The sequence below is a fragment of the Aptenodytes patagonicus genome, chromosome 3 (genome assembly GCF_965638725.1).
Source record: "Aptenodytes patagonicus chromosome 3, bAptPat1.pri.cur, whole genome shotgun sequence".
Taxonomy (NCBI): Eukaryota; Metazoa; Chordata; class Aves; order Sphenisciformes; family Spheniscidae; genus Aptenodytes; species Aptenodytes patagonicus.
The window spans coordinates 1,612,796-1,631,344 of record NC_134951.1 but is presented as its reverse complement, the minus strand read 5'-3'; the positions used below and the strand labels follow the sequence as shown (position 1 = coordinate 1,631,344).

The following is an 18,549-nucleotide window of genomic DNA, read 5'->3' as shown; positions in this document are numbered from 1 at the left end:
TGCGATGCAAAGCCCTGTCTCCGTGCCATGGTGCGGAGCCCTCAGCCCACGGCCACGTCCCAAGGCGGCCTGCGAGGCCGAAGGGAGGGTGTTTGGTGTCGGACGGACCCCCGAAGCTGGGGTGATGGGGAGGGGGGAAGACGGGGCGATGGATGCCAGAGGGATGGGGAGCAGCTGGAAATTGCGAGGACCACTCGAGGAGATCAATCCAGGACCACCAAAGGAAGGGAATGAGGAAGAAGGATGAGTCGGGTAAGACCGTAGCAAATTAATCAGGAAAAAGAGACAAGCAACATTGATTTTTCTGGGGAGAAAAAACCAGAGCTGACTGCTGGGATGGTGGGTTGAAGGCTGGGGAGGGGGGTGGGAAGCATCGTGGATGCTGGGGAGGGGTCCATCTCCTTCGCTGGGCTCCTGATTGGGGTCAACTGTTTTGGAGGTGGAGGGGCAGTTAACGCTGCAGACAACCTCGTCCGTCCTCCTTTTCCCTTAGACAGCAGAGGATGGAGAGTAAACAGATGCGGAGATAACGCTGACGCCTGGCAGAGCGCAATGCATCTTTATTTCACTGCCTGCAGCCCCTGCAGAAGTGCCGCTGCCGCTGCCCGGGGGTATTTCTGCCTCTTGCCCGTCCTTAGGGTGCACCGTGGGGGTAGCGGGGTGCCCCGAGCCCTGCGTGCCTGAGCAGCGCTGGCCATTCCCTCCAGCCTCCTGGGAGAACCTCCGGGCTTACAAACGCAGAGGGATTTTCTGCCTCCAGCTGTTTTCCCGCTGCCCAAACCTCAGCGGATTGAGAGCACTCGAGTTCCCAGCTTCGATTTATTGCCGGGCGGTTCATCTCCAGCTGCTCTCCCACTGCCTGCCCTGCCCTGTGCACCCTGAGGCTCCCAAGGGCGAAGGATTAACCGGGGCCGGCAGCGGCTCTGCCCATGCCGGGCGGGCAGTGATGCTGCCGGATCACCGGCAAGATGCAGCCAAGCCCCAAAAGAGCTGGGGTTAATTTTTAAGGCCCTCCGGGGAGCCCCAGGAGCCCGGTTCAGGCAAGGCTCCGGGTGTGATGGCTTAGCTGTCGGCACGCGGGGCTGGCTAGCTGTGAAAAAAGGGAGCCTGTGTGAATAAAGCTCCTCCAGGGAGGACCGAAGGGGCGCAGAGGTCGGCTGGGGATGGGAAGAAGGGCTTTTCCCCCGGGCACGGGGCTGGGCACACACGGTGGCACCAGGCTCTGCTAGACGAGGGCAGAGCTCCTGCGGGATAAATGCATTGCAGGCTTGGGACTGGGGTTATGGGCGTCGCATATGCAATGGCATCACACGTGCGATGGCACCCGCGTGTGCGATGGCGTCACGTAGCAGGCAGCAACCTCCCGTCCCCTCCCAGCACCGCTGGCTCCAGCGCCCAGACTACTCTTCAAACACCCCGCGCAAAGTCTCCGCTCCCGGGGCCGGGGAGAGGAGCCAGGACACCCCAAAAGCCGTGGAGATGAGCCGGGTTGGGGTCCTACCAGCAAGCAAGGCCATACGCAGGGTGACGGCGGAGCCCGTCCCCGCTGTCCTAGGGCTCGGCGGCGGCGGCGGCGGCAGCGTGGGCGGCCGAGCTCTGCAGGCGCCGGCTCAGCTCAGCGTGGAGACGGCGGGAGGTGTCGTCGAGGGTCTGGGCCAGGCGGCCGGTGAGCCGTAGCATGTGGGCCACCACGCGGACACCCTTCCGCAGCCTGGGGCGGGGGGGGAGGTGGCGGTGGGGGGAAGAGTGGGCTCAGTGTCCCCACCAGCCCCCCCGCAGCGGGGTGTGGAAGGTGATGCTGCTGCACTGGGGGTCCCGGAGGGGGTCCCCAACCTGGGAGAGGAGGTGCCCCAACTCCTCCATCCTGGCAAACGCTGCTCCATCATCACGCCGTGGCTCAGCTGTGCTGGGTCACTGGTTTAGGAGTGACAACCCCCCCACTCCTGACATCCCACCCCCCACCCTGCCCTCGGAGGACCCCTCACCGGCCCCGCTGCGGTGCGTTTAGGGCAGGGACACACGCGTGGATGTTGACAGCAGCGGTTTGCTGAGCATCCAAACCCCACGTGTCACCTGAGAGCCACCATGAAGGCTGTGGGACCCCTGGGGACACCCAGACCCCCCCAGGTGACCGCAGCCTGGGGCTGGCTCCCACCCATGGAGTGTGGGACGTCAGCTCCATGGAGCACCTCCCCTGGTCCGTCCCCTTTCCATGGCACTTACTTCTCCTTCTTCTCGGCCGTCCGTGGGTGATCGGCCTCAGCCACGTGAGCCTCCAGGTCCCTGCGGACGTTGTCCAGGCTCTCCTGAAATTCCAGGTTGGCCCCGTGGATGGCGGGCAGCGCCTCGGTGATGATGTCCTGGTAGCGGGTCTGGTTGTCCTCCAGCGTGGCCGTGGTCTCCACATCCTTCAGGCTGGCCTTGGTGTCCTGCAAGAGGTTCTTGAGATGATCCAGCTCATCGCGAGAGGCTGAGGGGGGTGGCCCACGGGGGCTGCAAGGGCTGGGGGTGTGGAAGGTGATGCCGCAGCGCTGGGGGTCCCAGAGGGGGTCCCCGTCCTGGGCGAGGTGGTACCCCAGCCCCTCTGTCCTGATGCCGGGTGTCACGTCGTCTTCTGGTCCCCCCTGGGGGGTGATGGGGGGAACGAGGGCGCAGAGCCCCACCAGCAGGCACCAGCCGGGGCCCCCTGGGACCATGGTGTCCTGCAGGAGCAAAGAGAAATGGGGGGGGGGGGGGGGGGGGCGGGGGGGTCGAGACTGCAGCTGAGACACCCTCTGAGACCTTTTTGGGTCCTCCCCAGGGATCCCCCCAGTTCACACCAGCAAAATCCCCCAAGCAACCTTATTTTTTCCATGCATATGCATCTCTGGCTGCCAGGCTTTGGGATTTGGGGGTGGACCCCCCCCACCCCGGGCAGGGGGGGACCCTTTCTGCACCGCCCCCCCCCCCCCCCCCCCCAGCGCAGCACATGGAGCATAGCAATGGGGAAACTGAGGCACGGAGGGGTTACGGCGAGGGCTGGGGTGAGGCTGATCCTGCCAGGGGGCAGCTTGACCCCCCAAAACTCCCCTTGGGAGCCACGGAAAAACAGGAGGCCACGGTGGGGGGGGGCAGACAATACGGCTCTTTCAAAACCGCTGCCGGAAAGCCTTGGCGCCGGGGCCAGGGGAGCGGGTGCCAGAAGCTGCCGGCGCGGCAGGCGCGGGGGCTCGGGGGGCTCGGGGGGGGGGGGGTGTCCCCACCGGCACCCCACACCCTCCGAGCCGGCCCCAAGCCCCTCTGCAGAGGGACGGGGGCTCCCGTTGGCCTCCAGGCTCTCTGCCAGCATCCTGGGGTGCAATGAGCTTCCCAGGTCTCAGGCCAGCACCTGGCAGGGGTGGGTGGTTTTTGCTCTGGAGCAGAGAGCCCCAAAAGAGGGGAGGGGGGGAACGGCAGCCGGGAGACCCCCCCGGCGGAGACCGCAGCGGCACCGTGGCCCAGCCCTGCCAGGAGCTGGCCGGGTCTCAGAGGCGTAGCCGCGCTGGCATTTCGCTGGCACCACGGCTGGGTTGTTCCTCCTGGCTCTTCCCACCGGAATAGCAACAGGCCAGCAAAATTCTTCCTTTTCCCCTCTCCACCCACCCCCCGCACACCCCGAAATGCTCCCACCTTTTTGCCAGGGAGAAGCCGGGCTTGGCGTCGCGGCGGCCGGGACTTGGGGTGGTTCGGACCTGCAGCCGGCCCCGGTTTTGGGGTGAGCGGAGGGGCTGTGCCGGAGCTGCCCCTGCCGTGATGGGAGGAGGAAAGGCCTTCGCCCGCCGGAGATCTGAGCCATGTCAGGAGGCAGGGAAGGGGGTTTCATCCACCCACCCGGCGCTGGACCACCTCGGGAGGATGCTGGGGGGTCCCATCAGGGGTCCCGGGGACAGTGGGAAGTCGGGGATGAGGGATGGGGGACACTGAGGCCCGGCAGAGGGATGCTGCCAATAAATGCATGGCTTGTCTGGGCTTGAGCCCCCCCTAAAATAACTCTGCCCCCTCCCCGATAGCCATCCCAGCAAGGAACAGCCCCCCCCAGCTCTGCTGCACCGTCCAGGGGTGCAGTTATCCCCCCCCCCCCCAGCTCCCCCCTCCTCCGAAGCTGTGGCCGAGCCAGCATCCCACCGCTTGTTTTGCAGGCGGGGAAACTGAGGCAGGGGGCTGGGATTGCCCGCGAAACGGCTGCCCAGCCCTCCCGGCCCCCCCTGCCCCGCTCACCGCTCGCTCGGCGACGCGGCCGTCCCGCCACGGCACTGCCGGCGGCTCCCCGAGGCGGGGCCGGCCCACGCGCACGCACACGCATGGCCACGGCCACGGGCGCGCCGTGTCTGGCACCGAGCAGGCGGTGCTGCCGGGGCTGGTTCGGGGTGCGGGGGGGGGGGGGGGTCGCGTGTCCCCCCCTGAGGCTGCCCCTCCTGGGGGGGGGGGGGGTTCAGGATTGCCAAAATGGCCGGGCGGTGTGCATGCGTGTGCAGATATATGCTTGGCGTGCAGGCGTGCGCTGAGCGTGCACGTACATGCTCGGTGCCCACACACCTGCCTGGTGGTGCACACGCGTGCTCAGCAGTGCACACGCGTGCTCAGCAGCGCACACGTGTGCTCAGCGTGCACGCACATGCCTGGCACTGCACACATGTGCCGAGCGTGCGCACACGCGCCGAGCGTGCATGCGCATCCTTGGCAGCGCGCACGCACGCACACGCGCGCGCAGCCTCAGTGCGCACACGTGTGCTCGGAGACGCACGCACATGCTTAACGGTGCGCACACATCCTCAGCAGCGTGCCTGGCGGCATGCGTGTCTGCATGTGTGTGCTCATGTGCGTGCTTGCGCGCATGCGTTTTTGTGCATGTGTACGTACATGCGTGCACGTGTGTATGCATGGAGGTGTGCACACGTGCAGGTGCGCGTATCCGTGTGCATGTCTTCCTGCACGTATGCAGGCACGTGCGTGTGCATCTGTGTGCACGTGAACGTGCCTGCACGCCTGCGTGCAGGTGTGTGCACACGCGTGTGCACGCCTGCAGCACGTGGCCAGTCCTGCCTGTGCGCCCCTGCCCGTTCCCACTTCCAGCCCCGTTAGGCCCCTCGGAGCTGGGTGCAGGCAGGATGGGTCAGCGGGTGCTGCGGCACCTTGGGGTGCTGCGGGAGCTGAGGGGGGTCCCGGGCTCCCCGTTAGTGGGAGAAAACGCGTTTATGGGCAAAACCCCAGTGGGTGGAAAGGCGGGCACCCGTGGGCACCCACAGCAGCGGGGGACCGGTGGGCTGCCACCCACAGAGGTGGGGGCCGGGGTTTCCACAGCCCCACGGGACCGGGAGGGGGCTGGTGGGACGGAGGGGGGTGTCCTCCGTGCAGGGGTGCCCTGAGGATGCTCCCCTGCACCGGGAGGGCACCCCCCGTGACGGGCGCCGAACGGCGGCGCTAGGACCCAGCGCGGCGCCCAGGCAGGGGGCGGGGCGAGGCCGCGGGGGCGGGGCCTGCGGGGCGGTTGGAGGGGCCTCAGAGCTGGCGGCGGCGGGGCCGTGGGTTCGAGCCCGGGTGCCGGCGGCGGTGGGGCGGCCATGGCGCGGCGGGCCGTGTTGTTCGACCTCGGCGGCGTGCTCTTCGGGCCCGGCCTGCAGCACTTCCTGGGCTCCTGCGAGCGGGACTGCGCTCTGCCCAGGTACGGCCTGGCCTGGCCCGGCCGGGCCCGGCCCGGCCCGGCGACACTCGTCCGCCCGCGCCTCGGCGAGTCGCCGCTAGGCCGGAGACACGTAGAGACGAGGCGACAATACTGTGCGTGCGGCCGCCGCCCGCGCGGGGTCTGCGCGACTGAGGCCCCCATAGCAGGAGGACAGCGCTGGGTGGGGGGTGCAAGCTGGGGACCCCCTGTCCTGGACGTGGGGTGCAAGCTGAGGTCCCTGTCTGTATATGGGGGGCAGGCTGGCGACCTCCTGCCTCGATGTGGGGTGCAGGCTGGGCGGGGGATCCTGTCCTGGATGTGGGGTGCAGGTCAGTGGTTAAAACGAATCCCCAAAGAGGCAGGATTGCCACAGGGGACGCTGGCAGAAGTGGTGAGAAGAGCAACTGCTAATCAATCCAGCAGGATAATTAATTAAGCCCGTCCCTGCTTAACTAGCGCGTCCCAGCGCTGAGACCCGACACGACTCGGTGCACGAGCCGGAGCTGACGAAACCCAACGCATCGGACCCCGGAGCGGGTCCCAAGCAGCCTCTCGAGTCCTGGTGAAACCTTCGCCCCATCTAATACGGGGTGTTTGGGGATTAGTAATCCCAAAAGCTCCCAAACGGGAGTCGAGCAGGTTCTGTCTGTTTGCATCGCCCAACACGTCGGGATTTCCCGGCAGCGCGTGGGTGTTTAAAAAAAAAAAAAAGCAGGGAGTTAAAAAAAGAATAAAATATTAAATAACTAAATGCTGGAGGACGTGGAGCAGATGGAGCAATAAATTCCCAGATTATCAGGCCATCAAACACTTTTTTGCTTCGCTTTATATTAAAAAAAAAAAAAAAAAAAAAAAGTGACAGCAATCCTGCTGGAACAGGTAAAGCTGCTTTATTTTTAACCGAGCTGCGTTTTTATCGACTCGGAGGAGAGCTTTGTCCTGAAGCCCGTCGCTGTAATCTTGTTTTATTGCCGCCCGAGAAGGCCTTTTGTGATCTTGTGGTAGGGGCAAATTATTTTCCCTGAGCTACGGCTTACAAAATACCTTGCTCTTTGCATTATTTTTTTTTTTGTTCCCGACAAAACCCCCGGCTCATCTATCTGCAGGGCGAAGTAATTGAGCTGCCAGCAGAAATAAATGGGCAGCGATCTCCCGGTCCTGTAATGAAGTGATGCTCCGGTCCCGGCTGATGATGGAGGAGGGAGCGGGACTGATTTACGCAGCCGATGGGAGCTCTGTATCCCCGGCACAGAGCATCCCCCTCCCCACAGCGCATCCCAGCACCCCCCCCCCCCCTGATATTGGGGTGTCCCGTCCCCCCCCGGCTGACCTCTCCTCCTTTGCCTGGCAGGAATTTCTTGCGAAAGGTCATGTTTGCCGGAGGCTCCGACAGTCCTTATGCCAAAGCGATGAGGGGACAGATCACCCTGTCCCAGGTGAGCCCTCGGGTACCAGCCGTGGAGCATCTCCGGAGGCTTGGATGGGGCTCGGGAAAGAGCCGAGGGGAACAGGCTCCAGGATGGGCTGTGCTTTATTTTTGGGGGGGGGGTCGATTGAATGACCGCGTGGGTGTTTTCCAGCTCTTTTCGGAGATGGAAGAGGGCTGCAGGCAGCACGCCTCCGCCTCGGGCATCACCCTGCCGCCCACCTTCTCCGTCGCCCGAGCCTTCGAGGGGATGGCGGCCGAGGGGACGGTCAACGCCCCCCTTCTGCGGGCAGCGAGGGTGCTGCGGAGGAACGGTGGGTGCCGGGGGGCTTTTGGGCAAGGGGTGATGGAGTAAGGATGCTGCTCCCCTCCCGAGCAGGCACCGTGGGGGTCCCTGGTCGGTCCCACCACGGGGGTCCCTGGTCGGTCCCACCACGGGGTCCCCGCTTCGTCCCTCATCATCGTCCGAGCACTCTCCTGACATCGCCTCTCAGCAGCCTCTAGTTAGATGTTCTGAGCCCTGCTGCCAAATCCGTCAGACACGTTATCACCCAGCCAGCAATCAGCAGGACCCCGTAGCCCTTCGCCCCGCACCGTGGCCGGTCCATCGGCTCGGTCCTCAGCATCTCGGTGTGCCCAAGCTCTGGCTCACGTCCCACCTGCGTTGGGAGGGTTGAGCCTTGCTTTCCTGGAAGTACAAATTGGGCATAAGCTCCTGCTGAGCATCCTTCTGTCCCCCGCTGGGGTGTCCTGGTCCGGACAGAACCTTGCAAATGGGAGATTTTAGGTTGGGAAGGTCTGAGAAACGTGGCTGGGGAGGGGAGGTGAAATCAAAACATTTGTGGGAAAGCTGGAGTGGGAAAACCGGTGCTCCCCGCTCTGCCCTAACCCAGGATTTAAGACCTGCGTCCTCACCAACAACTGGGTGGACGACAGCGCCGGACGGCTCTTCACGGCCACGCTGATGAACCTGCTGCGCCGCCACTTCGACCTGGTGATCGAGTCCTGCCGGCTCGGAGCGCGGAAGCCAGATCCCGAGATCTACGCCTACACCCTGGAAGCGCTGCAGGCGAAGCCGCAGGAGGTACAGCCGTCACGCTAAAAAAGAGGCACAGGGGGTCCCTCCAAGCACCCAAAGTCCTTGGCCAAAGCCAGTGGCCACCCTTCCCTGGGGTGCTGAGCCCGGCTCTCACTGGTGTATCTCCAGGTCATCCTCCTGGACGACATCGGGGAGAACTTGAAGCCGGCCCAGGAGATGGGCATGGCCACCGTCCTCGTCAGGGACACCGAAACCGTCCTGAAGGAGCTGGAGGAGCTCTCGGGTGTCCAGGCACGTAGAGGTGGGCTGGGTCCCCTCTGTCCCCTTGCTCTCCTGGGGATGCTGGACCAGTTCTGCAGAGCCAGGAGGGATGGGCTCGGGCTTCTGGCTCTTGCCGTGATGGCGGTGCTTATACAGGACTTGTGGGTGGCTTTGGAAACGAACGGGATGGGGGCCATGAACTCCAGCAAATCCTGCCCACCCCCCTGGTAACCTCATCCCCTGGACCTGCTGAGCCTTGTCTATCTCAAAGGCATGCATGTCCCACCGGCAGCAGGGTGGTGGGGATGTCCCGTGGAGCTCCAGGCTTGCTCGGGAGCTCGCCCTGTGTTCCTCACCCCGCGTTCCTCACCCCGCAGCTTCTCACCCAAGAAGAGCCGCTGCCGACTGCGTGTGATCCCTCCAACGTGACCCACGGATACGTGCCCATCCGGGTAGGGCGAAGGGGGCTGCCTCAGTGACAAGCTGTCCCCGGGTTTGGCAGGGCGTGGAGGGGGGGGCAGGCGTCCTGGGGAGGGTGTTGAGCCCCTGTTGAGCCCCGTGGAAGGATGTGCCGGCTGAGGGCTGGCTTGTTGGGTTGTCCACCCTCCTGCGTGGGCTGCTCTGGGTGGGGGATGCTGAGCCACCCCATCGTTGAGGTCTTCTCCATCCACCCCAGGGGCCAAAACGTGCTGGTGTGGCTCCGGGATGCTGGGCTGGAAGGGGGTGGTGGGCTCCCACGCCTGGTGGCCAGCGGTGGGTGGAGGGTTGGGGGGGTGAAGCCGTGCCACCCGCAGCCGGTGAGGGCTCTCCATCCCTTCCAGCCCGGCGTCCAGCTGCACTTCGTGGAAATGGGGCACGGCCCCGTCGTCTGCCTCTGCCACGGCTTCCCCGAGTCCTGGCTCTCCTGGCGCTACCAGGTGATGGAGGAGACGGGGAGGAGGGTGGACCACAGGGGCTGGTGGTGGGATGCTGGAGCGTGGTGGAGGGGGCGAATGGCCACCACTCCTGGGGGGCCCCGGGGCTGTCCCACCACCCTGCCTTGAGCCTTGAGGGACACGGGGGACAGCCCAGGAGTGTTCCCCACCCTCCAGCCTCACCAGCCCGCATCTGCCCTCCTGGGGACATCTCCGGGCACGGCCAGCACATGCTTGGGTGGGCAGATGCAGGATGGGCGCTGGTGCCGGGGGAGAGGGGGTCCGGGGGTCTCTGTGTCCTTCGGAGGCTGCTGCTTTCCCTCCTAGATCCCAGCTTTGGCTGATGCCGGCTTCAGGGTGATCGCTCTGGAGATGAAGGGCTACGGGGAGTCCACGGCCCCGCCGGGTGAGCTGGGCTTGCCGGGGCATAGGGGGGACGGGGGCATAGAGGGCTGGAGCTGCCAACCCCAAGGCCAAGACCCAGGAGGAGATGGGTGGAGGAGGCTTCTCCTGGGGTTGGGGGGGGAAGCTGTCCCGCTCCTCCTGCAGCGCCGGCAGCTCAGATGGGTGCAAAATACATCCTTAGAAACGTGTGGATGTTAAAATGATGGTGATGATGATGATGTCTTTCGTGCAGACGTAAAAGAATATTCCCAGGAGCAGATATGCAAGGTGAGGAGCTGCAGGGCACGGCCACGGGCAGGATGAGTGCGGTGCGGAGGGCAGTGTGGGCTGGTAGGGCATGGTCCCGGGCAGGATCTGACCCCTTCTCTCCTCCCTTCCCCAGGACCTGGCGGTTTTCCTGGACAAACTGGTGAGGAGCCCCCCCCCGGCGATGGGTCCCTCCTTTGTGGCAAGGTTTGGGCGCGTGTGTCCCCCGGCTGCCCTTCGCTTCTTCCTTCCCATGCAGGGACAGCTGAGCTCCTCAGTGACTTTGTCCCATGCAGGGACAGCTGAGCTCCCCAGTAACTTTTGGTCCAAAACCCTTGGGGTAGCACAAGCCCCGTCTTTGTGTTCCCCGTGAATGGGATTTTAGGGATGGGGATGTTCATGCAACCCATTGCCAGTGGGGAGAACCCATCCTTGGGAGGGTCTCCAGCTCTGCGTCGCCTTCTCCTGGACCTTGTGTCCTTGCTGAGGACGGGGAGATGGGCTGGTGGCATCCGTGGCTCGGCGGGGTTTTGATAAGGCAGCGAGATACTCGTGGAGAAGGGTGCTGGGCTGCATCCCCTCTGCCCCCCCCCTTAAACCCCGGCCGTAGCAGCTCCCAAATGGCTGGGGTGGCCGGGGGACCAACGCTGCCCCTTGGCACGGCTCGAATTCGGTGTCATCTCGGCATCTGGGTTCCAACATCCCACTTGGGTTTGGGAGTTCCGGGTTTAATTCCCATCCCGGCGAGTGGATGGGGTTGATTTCTGCGCCTCTTAAAAGAGATGAAGTGGAGGGGAAGAAGGCACAGCCCGCAAATGCCAGCACCTCCAGGGCTTTTTCCTTGCGAAACGGCTTCCAGGGGAACGAGTTCTTCAAAAAGCACAGCGCTAAAAAAAAAAAAAGATGAGTCAAGAAAGAAGGGGAAAAAAAGCCCCTGAGGTTTTGCAAGGGCTCCTTGTGCGAGGAGCGGCGGTGGTGGTGTGCCGGCGTCGGAGCAGGGATGGGTTTTAGGGAAGGGGCCAAGCTGGGCGTCGCGGGGGCTGCAGCTCCGCTTTGGTGCCGAGCAGGCGAGGATAAATCGCCGTGATCTTTTTGCTGGGGAATTGCCTTCACGCTGGATTAAAAATGATAAGGAAAATAGATAAAGAGGTGATGCGCAGCCTGGCAAGCGGGTGGGCGCCCACTTTGCTTCGGGGTGAGCTCGGCAGATGGGATGCGAGGTCGTGGCGTCCCGTATGGATGGGACTTCAGTTTTCCCTGCTCCTCCGCTACCGTCGGGACCCATCCTGCTTCTCTCCCCCCCGGGGGGCTCCTTCTCTCTCCCCTGGGACAACCCGGGGGAGTTTAGGGAAAATAAATGACTTCATGAAGCTTCATACGTTGTTTGAGCCCATTTCTGGGACGTAGAAGATGCAGAGCGTTCCAGGAGCCGGCACGGTGATGGCCAAGGACGGTGGGATGAAACCCGTCAGCACCAGGGGGACCTGCCCAGCCCCACGTTGGAGGTGGGAGCTGCTGGGAGCCCCCCCAAACCCTCTGCCCCCCCTTGGGGGCTCTCAGACGCTGGGTTTCACGCCGTCGGATGGCAGCAAGCAGGACTCGCCGGCACGCAGCCAGCCCCGAGCTGCATCCCCCGTGGGGGAATTTTAATTACGCTTCTAAATATCAGCTAATTATGAATCGGCTGCTACATTGTCAGGAGCGCGGGTTTTAATTGGATTTATTTGTAGGTGCCCAGAGGGGTCAGGAAAAAGGAATGGAGCGGGGGGGGGGGGACAGTGAGCTCGGCGTGCCCAGCTCCGGGCAGGACCCGGCCGGCCCTGGGGGAGGCTGCAAAGCCCTTCCCAGAGGGGCTGGGGATTTATTCGGCTGCGCCAATACCGAGACGTTCCCCGTGCTGTCACTCCAGCGATGGCAGCGGTGCGGGGGGGGACACCCGTACGGGTGATCCCAGGGGACGAGCAGCCTCCAGACATGTTTTCGGCGGCTAATATCGAACCCCTTTTCCCCCCGGAGGGCCCAGGCACTTGGAATGTTTAATTAAGTTGGAGCAAATTGCTCCAGGCGATCAGGTAACGCTTGTTCCTTGGGGAAAAAAAAAGGAAAAAAAACAAAAAGGGGGAAAAAAAAGGAAAATATTGCTGTTTTCTGATCTCTTCGCTGCTTTGGGGGGAGGCAAATTGCCTTTCAGGCCCTGCTTTTGGGGTGCGGCTGCGGGGGCACGGGCTCACGGCCCCCCTCCCCACAGGGCATCCCTCAAGCCGTGCTGGTCGGCCACGACTGGGGCGGTGCCGTGGTCTGGAACATGGCTCTGTTCTACCCCGAGAGGGTGAGGTGGGTCCTTGGGGACTGGCCGTACCTCCCCCACCGGGTCCCTCCCAGGGGGATGGGGCACCCCGGGCTCCTCTCCTATCCTTACAGCAAAGCCCCAGCTCGCATGGGGCACCCCAAATCCGGGTGCGATGCTGACTCTGCCTTCCCCATGACGTCCCAGAGCCGTGGCCTCGCTGAACACCCCGTACCGACCCGCCGACCCCGCTGTGGACATCGTGGAGAAGATGAAAACCTATCCCGCCTTTGATTACCAATTCTACTTCCAGGAGCCGGTGAGTCCGAGACCACAATTTTTATCCTCCACCCCTCTTTTGGGGCTTAAACCCCCGCCGAGTATGGGGACGTGCCCACGTCGGGGTCCCCAGCTCATGGCTGGGTATCCTCTGCCCCATAGCCGGGGTGCCACGCAGTGGGGCTCTGGCTGTCACCCCAGCTGCAAATGGCTTGTGGTCCCCCTGCCAGACCTTGTTCCCGTGCTGAACTCTGCAAAAAACCACCCCCAGCCTCCGCCCGAGCCCCGATGGGCGGCAGGATCTGGCCCCGGGGTGGGTCGGGTCCCTGGGGAGGGTTGGCATCACCCGCGGTGCTTCCTCCCCCCGTGCAGGGCGTCGCAGAAGCGGAGCTCGAGAAGGACATCGGCCGGACCCTCAAGGTCCTGATCCGTTCCACGCGCCGGGAGGTAGGTGTGGGGCTGAGGGTAGACCTGGGGTGGGAGCAGAGGGCTTCACAGCCTGCCCGTGGCCAGCCCAGCCTGATGTCCTCTCCAAGCCCTGTTAGCCTTGTTGGGGCTCTGCCTGTGTCACCCTCTCCCCTTCCACCTCCCCCGTGCCAGGAGCCAAAAGCTTCAGGGATGGCTTTACAGTGGCCCACAGTGACCCTCAGGCACAGCCCACCCCGTGTCTGCCATCCTTTTGCTGCCTGTCTGCAGTAAAGCATGCATGCAGTCAGCCATCAGTAGGGACCAGAGTGAACGCATCCTTGTGAGCAGCGGCACAGGGCCCGCACCTCTTTAGGACTCAAAGCTGACCCTGAGTAGGGATTGAGAAGACCTCCAGAAAGCTGTGCTGCCCGGGGAGAGACAGCCCCGCCTGGGGAACAGGAGATTTGCGGGGTGACTGTCTCGGCACGGCCTGGCAGAGGCTCCTGCCCTCCCTCTGCCCTCGCGGTGATGGTGCCACTCGCTTCCTTAACCCCTGCAAATGTTAACATCTGCTGTGGGGTGAAAAACCTTTGCGGCTTAAAATAACAGCGCCCCGGGAGCGCGCAGGAGGCCGTGCCTCGCCGGCGGCGTCCTTCTGCCAGCCAGGCCGGCTGCTCCCGGCTCCGCAGCCCGGGGCTGCGCGGTGGGTTCCTGCATCCCTCGGGATGCAGCGATGCTCTGTGCCTGCTCCCGGCTCTGCAGCCCGGGGCTGCGCGGTGGGTTCCTGCATCCCTCGGGATGCAGCGATGCTCTGTGCCTGCTCCCGGCTCCGCGGCCCGGGGCTGCGCAGTGGGTTCCTGCATCTCTTGGGATGCGGTGATGCTCGATGCTGGCTGCCGGCGAGGAGGGGCATGGAGCCCCAACTCTGCCTGGTGGCCACGGGGAGCCCCCCCCCCCCGCCCCGGGGATGGGTTTCCCCCCTGGGCGCAGTGCCGCTCCCTGCCTGCCCTCGGTCCCCTCTCTCCGCAGGACCGCCTGCCCTTCGCGCTCAACTTCCACGGGGTGCGGGAGCGAGGTAAGGGTGGGGGGGAGACCTCGCTGTGGGGTGGGGATGCCACGGGTGGGATGCCGCGGGTGGGACATGGCAGCAGTGCTGTGCCTCTTGTTGCAGGGGGGCTGCTGGTGGGCTTCCCAGAAAACCCCCCCGCCAGCCAGATCCTGCACGGCCCCGAGCTGCGGTACTACATCCAGCGCTTCGAGAAATCCGGCTTCAGGTAGGAGCAGGAGCCCGGGGGGCTGGTGGGGTACCCCCCACCCCTCTGCTGCAGAAGGGGGACCCCCCAAACCCACCGAGGCCCCCCAAGAAAGGGTGAAGCTGGGGGGGGGGGAGGCTGCTTTCCCCTTGCAGGCTCTTCCCGTGCCGGCTGTGCCGTGGGCAGTGGGATGGTCCCCGCGGTGGTGTCGGCAGGAGCCGAGTCCCAGCATCTCCACCCCGTTCCCGTCTCTCCCAGTGGCCCCTTGAGCTGGTACCGCAACATGCGACCCAACTGGCGCTGGGCACTCTCTGCCAAGGACAGGAAGGTGGGGACGGATCCCGTCCCGCGGGGAGCATTTGCAGACCCAGCGCCTTCCCCGCCTTGTCACCTGTCCCCCCTGTAGATCACGATGCCAGCGCTGATGGTCACAGCCGGGAAGGACGTGGTGCTGCATCCCAGAATGAGCAGGGGCATGGAGGAGTGGGTAAGCCAGCGTGGTCCCGTCCCACCCCAGCCCTGCCCCTGCCCAGGACCGGCGTGTACCGAAGTCATCCCGCTTCCATAAGATCCCGCCACGGGAGAGCCCCGGGGCAGGTCCATCCTGCAGAGATGGGCTGGATTTGGCTCAGATACGGGGACATCACTTGATAAGGGGGGACAGGGGGAGAGGGGGGCATTTGCCACATGCGGCAGGCAGGAGGGGATTTGCTCTTGTCAAAAGGAAGAGCTGGGGATGCAGGGGCAGCCCGGGGTGGGCTCTACTGATGCCAAACGTGCCGGATTCTGGTACAAACCAACCCCTTCCCACTCTTGTGCATCCCTCCACAGATCCCGCAGCTGCACCGGGAGCACATCGAGGAGTGCGGGCACTGGACGCAGATGGAGAGGTACCGCGGCCGGCGTGCACGGCCTCGCCCCATCGGAGCCGGCCTCCTTCGTCTCCCCGGGGATGCCGGCTCCCACCCCAGCTCTGTGCCATCCCCCCAGGCCGGCGGCGCTGAACAGGATCCTGGTGGAGTGGCTGGAGGGGCTCCCCCCCGACACCCCCCTGCCCAAGATCTCCAGGCTGTGAGCGGGGCCGGCGGGCAGAGCCCTGCCCTGTGCCTTCCCTCCTCCCCGGGGTGATTTTGCCTTTTAGAGTTTGATTTTTACCTTTAGGGTTTGACTTTTTGCCTTTAGGGGTTGATTTTTTGCCTTTAGGGGTTGATTTGTATTTTTTGGGGGGTTGATGGGTGGAAGTGATGGGTGAGCCAGGGCCGGGAGGAGGGTGGCACAGAGCATCGCTTTGGGCAGCTAAAAGGGTCCTGGTGAGCTCTCGTGGAGGTCCCGGGGTGCTGGGAGATGGTTTGGGTCTGGACCCATCCTCGTGCCACGGCAGGGGCTGCATCGGGGCTGCCACGTCACCCCGACCCCGTCCCAGGGGCTTCCCTCGCTCAGGGGTTTGGCCAGAGGGTCCCGGGTTGTGGCTGCTCGTGCCGCGTGGTTGGTTTTGGTGTGGAGGTTTTAATGCACTAACAATAATTAATGCTGCCTGAGAAATCGCCTTCTGCCTTGTAACGTTGAGAAATAAAGCACAAAGTGACCCGAGCACCTCAGCTCTCCCCGCGGTCCTTAGGGCGCAGGTTCATGCAGCATCTCCCTGCCTCTTCCCCTCCTCCCCGTGGCCCATCCCCGTGGTGCCCGGGCTCCATCCCTGCCTGCGGCCGCCTTCCCCTGAGCTCCCGGCCCTTCTCCTGGCCCCAACAGATGTTACAAACAGACATCCAGGACCGCGTAAGGATTCGGGCAAACACGCTTGGTATTTCCCCCCATCAAATCCTCCCCAGCCCTCAACTATTTTCGTCTGGGGCTTTGCGGTTTGTCTGTCTGCATCCCTCCTCCCAGCCCTTCCCCGCTCTGCCAGCAAGCCCACGGGAATGTTTTGCATCCGGATTCATCCCTGAAAAAGGAGCTGTGTGGATTTGGGGGGGGGGGGAAGGGGGTGGCGGAGAAAAACCCAGCCCCTGGGTGGGCAGTGAGAGGTTTTAACCTGCTCCCTCCAGCCCGGAGTTATCCATAACCCTGGCTGTCATCCTCCCCGCGTTTGCTGGCAGGGGAGGCAGCCTCGGGAGCAGGTTTCGGAGCTGCTTTGGAGTCTGCCGATGAAATGTAAAATCCAAGAGCATCATCCCTGGGCAGCCAGGCACCCGCCCCGGAGCCCTGCCTGGAAAGTCAGGCGGGCGCTGCCAAAACAGCCTCTCCCATGGCACTGGCATCTGGATTTATGGTTTTAATAGGTGTTTGCAGCCTCCTGCCAGCCCTCCCTGCACCCCAGCCCTGGCAGGGGCCTGACCTGGGTGTTTCCACCACGTTCTTGGGGGGCTGCAAGGCTGCAGCGGTGCCCAGCAGTTCATCGGCCCTCCCGAGCTGCTGGGGATGATTTTGGGAGGGAGGAGGACCTGCAGAGAGCTCCCAAGCCCCCTTCCCTCCTTGCACACCATGTAATTCCCCCCCCCACACCCCCTACACTGCCGCAGCAGGGCATTGCTCCTGCTCCAGCAGCCCCCTTCCCCCTGATTCCCACCCCACACCAGCTCTGTGCTCCCTCTCCTGCAGCCCAGACCGGCTTCTCCAGCTCCCGCCCCCCCCAGCCCTGGCTGTGTATGTCCTTGGCCCCATGGGTGCATGCATCTTTGGTGCCCCGTGCATATGCATCCTCGGCTCCCTGGGTGCGCACGTCCTCGGTCCCCCCGGTGCATGCATCCTCCATCCCCGGGGTGCACATGTCCTCGGTCCCCCCGGTGCATGCATCCTCCATCCCCGGGGTGCACGTGTCCTCGGTCCCCCCGGTGCATGCATCCTCGGTCCCCCCGGGGTGCACACGTCCTCGGTCCCCCAGTACATGCATCCCCAGTCTCCAGGGTGCACGTCTCCTCGGTCCCCGGGGTGCACATGTCCTTGGTCCCCTGGCGCATGCATCCTCCATCCCACGCGAGGACACGTGCACCCATCCGCAGCATGTTCGGTGTGCTCGGATGCCCACACGGACCGGCGGGATGGAGTTAGCCCAGGGCGAGCGGTGGGGATGGAGACACCCCACCGCCTGCAGAGCGGGGACCCAGGGGACCCAGGAAACCAGCAGAGCCACAGCTGACTCGGGCCTCGATGCTGGCATGGCCAGAGCAATGCAGACACCAGCAGAAGAGATGCAAAGTCCCACCCCGGTTTCCTCTGGGGCCTTGCTCCGTCTCTCGGAGGGTTTATTCTCAGGAGAAATCCTCCAGCCGTAAACGTGAGCGGTGGCACCGGCTGCCGCTGCCTAACAGCGTCCACAGGGCCGGGCCCCGGCGCGACGGAGGAAGTCTGAAATGAAGAAATAAATCCGGCTGCAGACCGAGCTCCTCCTGGGCCATTTCTTTTTGCAGCTCAAACCCGCTCGTGGTGGTCTTGGGCATGGCGGCAGGAGAGGGACGGCATCCCTCGGGATGCTGCGGAGCTGGGGAGCTCGTACCAGCAACACCCCCCCCCCCCCCCCCCCCCAGGGTTGACGTGGTCTCCATCCGCACGATGCACCGCGGTTCTGTCCTGCTCCTCTCTCAGCTCTTCGATGTGAAAAGAAAGAATAAAATGTCTGGAAAACCTCAGGGTGGGTTTCAAAGCCCCGATCCGAGCACCAGAGGCTTGGAAGAAACCATCTCCCAAAGCCCCGGCGTGAGGGGCAGCTCCCGGAGCTCCCAGCGCAGGCTGGGTTTATTTTTTAAGAGATGCTTGCAATTCCTGCTCTACAACTCCAAACGCTCACCTATGAGAACAACAACAAAAAAATGGATGTCAAGAGGAAAAATCATGACGTGTCCCCAGGGGAGCGGAGGCTCAGCCGCTCTGAGCGGGTGGGTGACAGTGGCAGCACCCGACGTGTCCAGGACCCGGCCATGAGGACAGGGCTGCGTTTGCGAGGCTGCTTGCAGGGTGTTTGCGAGGCGATGCACAGCTCGAGGGAGCTAAAACGGGGGCAGAACCCCCAAAAATCTCCGATTCTGGCACCGCTGGTGCAATGGGCATCCCCCTTTCCTTGCTCTGCGCTCACCGGTGCCGGCAGCGATGGACGTGGCTGCCAACACCTCCAAAGGCCAGCGAGCCCCAACCCGGGAGCTCTGACCCTGCTGTCCCCAGGACGCGTTGCTCCCATCACGGAGGGCAGGCAGCAACCCTCCACCACCGCTGCTGTTCCCCGGCCTCCCGGGAGACTCGTGCCCCTGCCGAGCTCTGTGCGCAGGAATTAGAGCTTTGTTTCCCATTATTTATCCTCCATCGGGTTTTTTTAGTGCTTAAACAAGACGCCGGCGGGGGACGGCGGTGGAGGCACGTG

The 18,549-nt window shown here is 64.0% G+C and overlaps 2 protein-coding genes across 2 annotated transcripts; one reads left to right on the top strand and one right to left on the bottom strand.

Annotated features, from left to right (window-relative positions):
• Positions 1-544: 544 nt before the first annotated feature.
• On the bottom strand, positions 545-4,273 carry LOC143158916 (uncharacterized). Its single transcript, XM_076335378.1, has 5 exons — positions 4,237-4,273; positions 3,649-3,805; positions 2,224-2,702; positions 1,502-1,711; positions 545-1,090 (listed from the first exon to the last, which is right to left on the bottom strand). The coding sequence occupies exons 3-4, from the start codon at positions 2,694-2,696 to the stop codon at positions 1,552-1,554; spliced, it is 633 nt and encodes a 210-aa protein (XP_076191493.1). The 5' UTR covers positions 2,697-2,702; positions 3,649-3,805; positions 4,237-4,273; the 3' UTR covers positions 545-1,090; positions 1,502-1,551.
• Positions 4,274-5,550: 1,277 nt separating this feature from the next.
• Positions 5,551-15,788, top strand: EPHX2 (epoxide hydrolase 2). The gene is made up of 19 exons (XM_076332498.1): positions 5,551-5,680; positions 7,032-7,116; positions 7,261-7,420; positions 8,000-8,190; positions 8,314-8,436; positions 8,784-8,858; positions 9,228-9,323; positions 9,648-9,726; positions 9,958-9,992; positions 10,108-10,134; positions 12,220-12,305; positions 12,466-12,577; positions 12,910-12,984; positions 13,975-14,020; positions 14,117-14,219; positions 14,457-14,526; positions 14,605-14,685; positions 15,030-15,088; positions 15,189-15,788. Exons 1-19 carry the CDS (start codon positions 5,580-5,582, stop codon positions 15,271-15,273), a joined length of 1,689 nt encoding a protein of 562 aa, XP_076188613.1. The 5' UTR covers positions 5,551-5,579; the 3' UTR covers positions 15,274-15,788.
• Positions 15,789-18,549: the final 2,761 nt, after the last annotated feature.

Bases quoted from the DNA above. Each gene is read 5' to 3' on its own strand.
- LOC143158916 (XM_076335378.1), bottom strand. From the start codon at position 2,696: ATGGTCCCAGGGGGCCCCGGCTGGTGCCTGCTGGTGGGGCTCTGCGCC. The intron at 1,712-2,223 runs GTAAGTGCCATG...CCCCCGCCCCAG, and splicing joins ACGGCCGAGAAGAAGGAGAA to GCTGCGGAAGGGTGTCCGCG.
- EPHX2 (XM_076332498.1), top strand. From the start codon at position 5,580: ATGGCGCGGCGGGCCGTGTTGTTCGACCTCGGCGGCGTGCTCTTCGGG. The intron at 7,117-7,260 runs GTGAGCCCTCGG...GGTGTTTTCCAG, and splicing joins GACAGATCACCCTGTCCCAG to CTCTTTTCGGAGATGGAAGA. The intron at 10,135-12,219 runs GTGAGGAGCCCC...CCCTCCCCACAG, and splicing joins CGGTTTTCCTGGACAAACTG to GGCATCCCTCAAGCCGTGCT.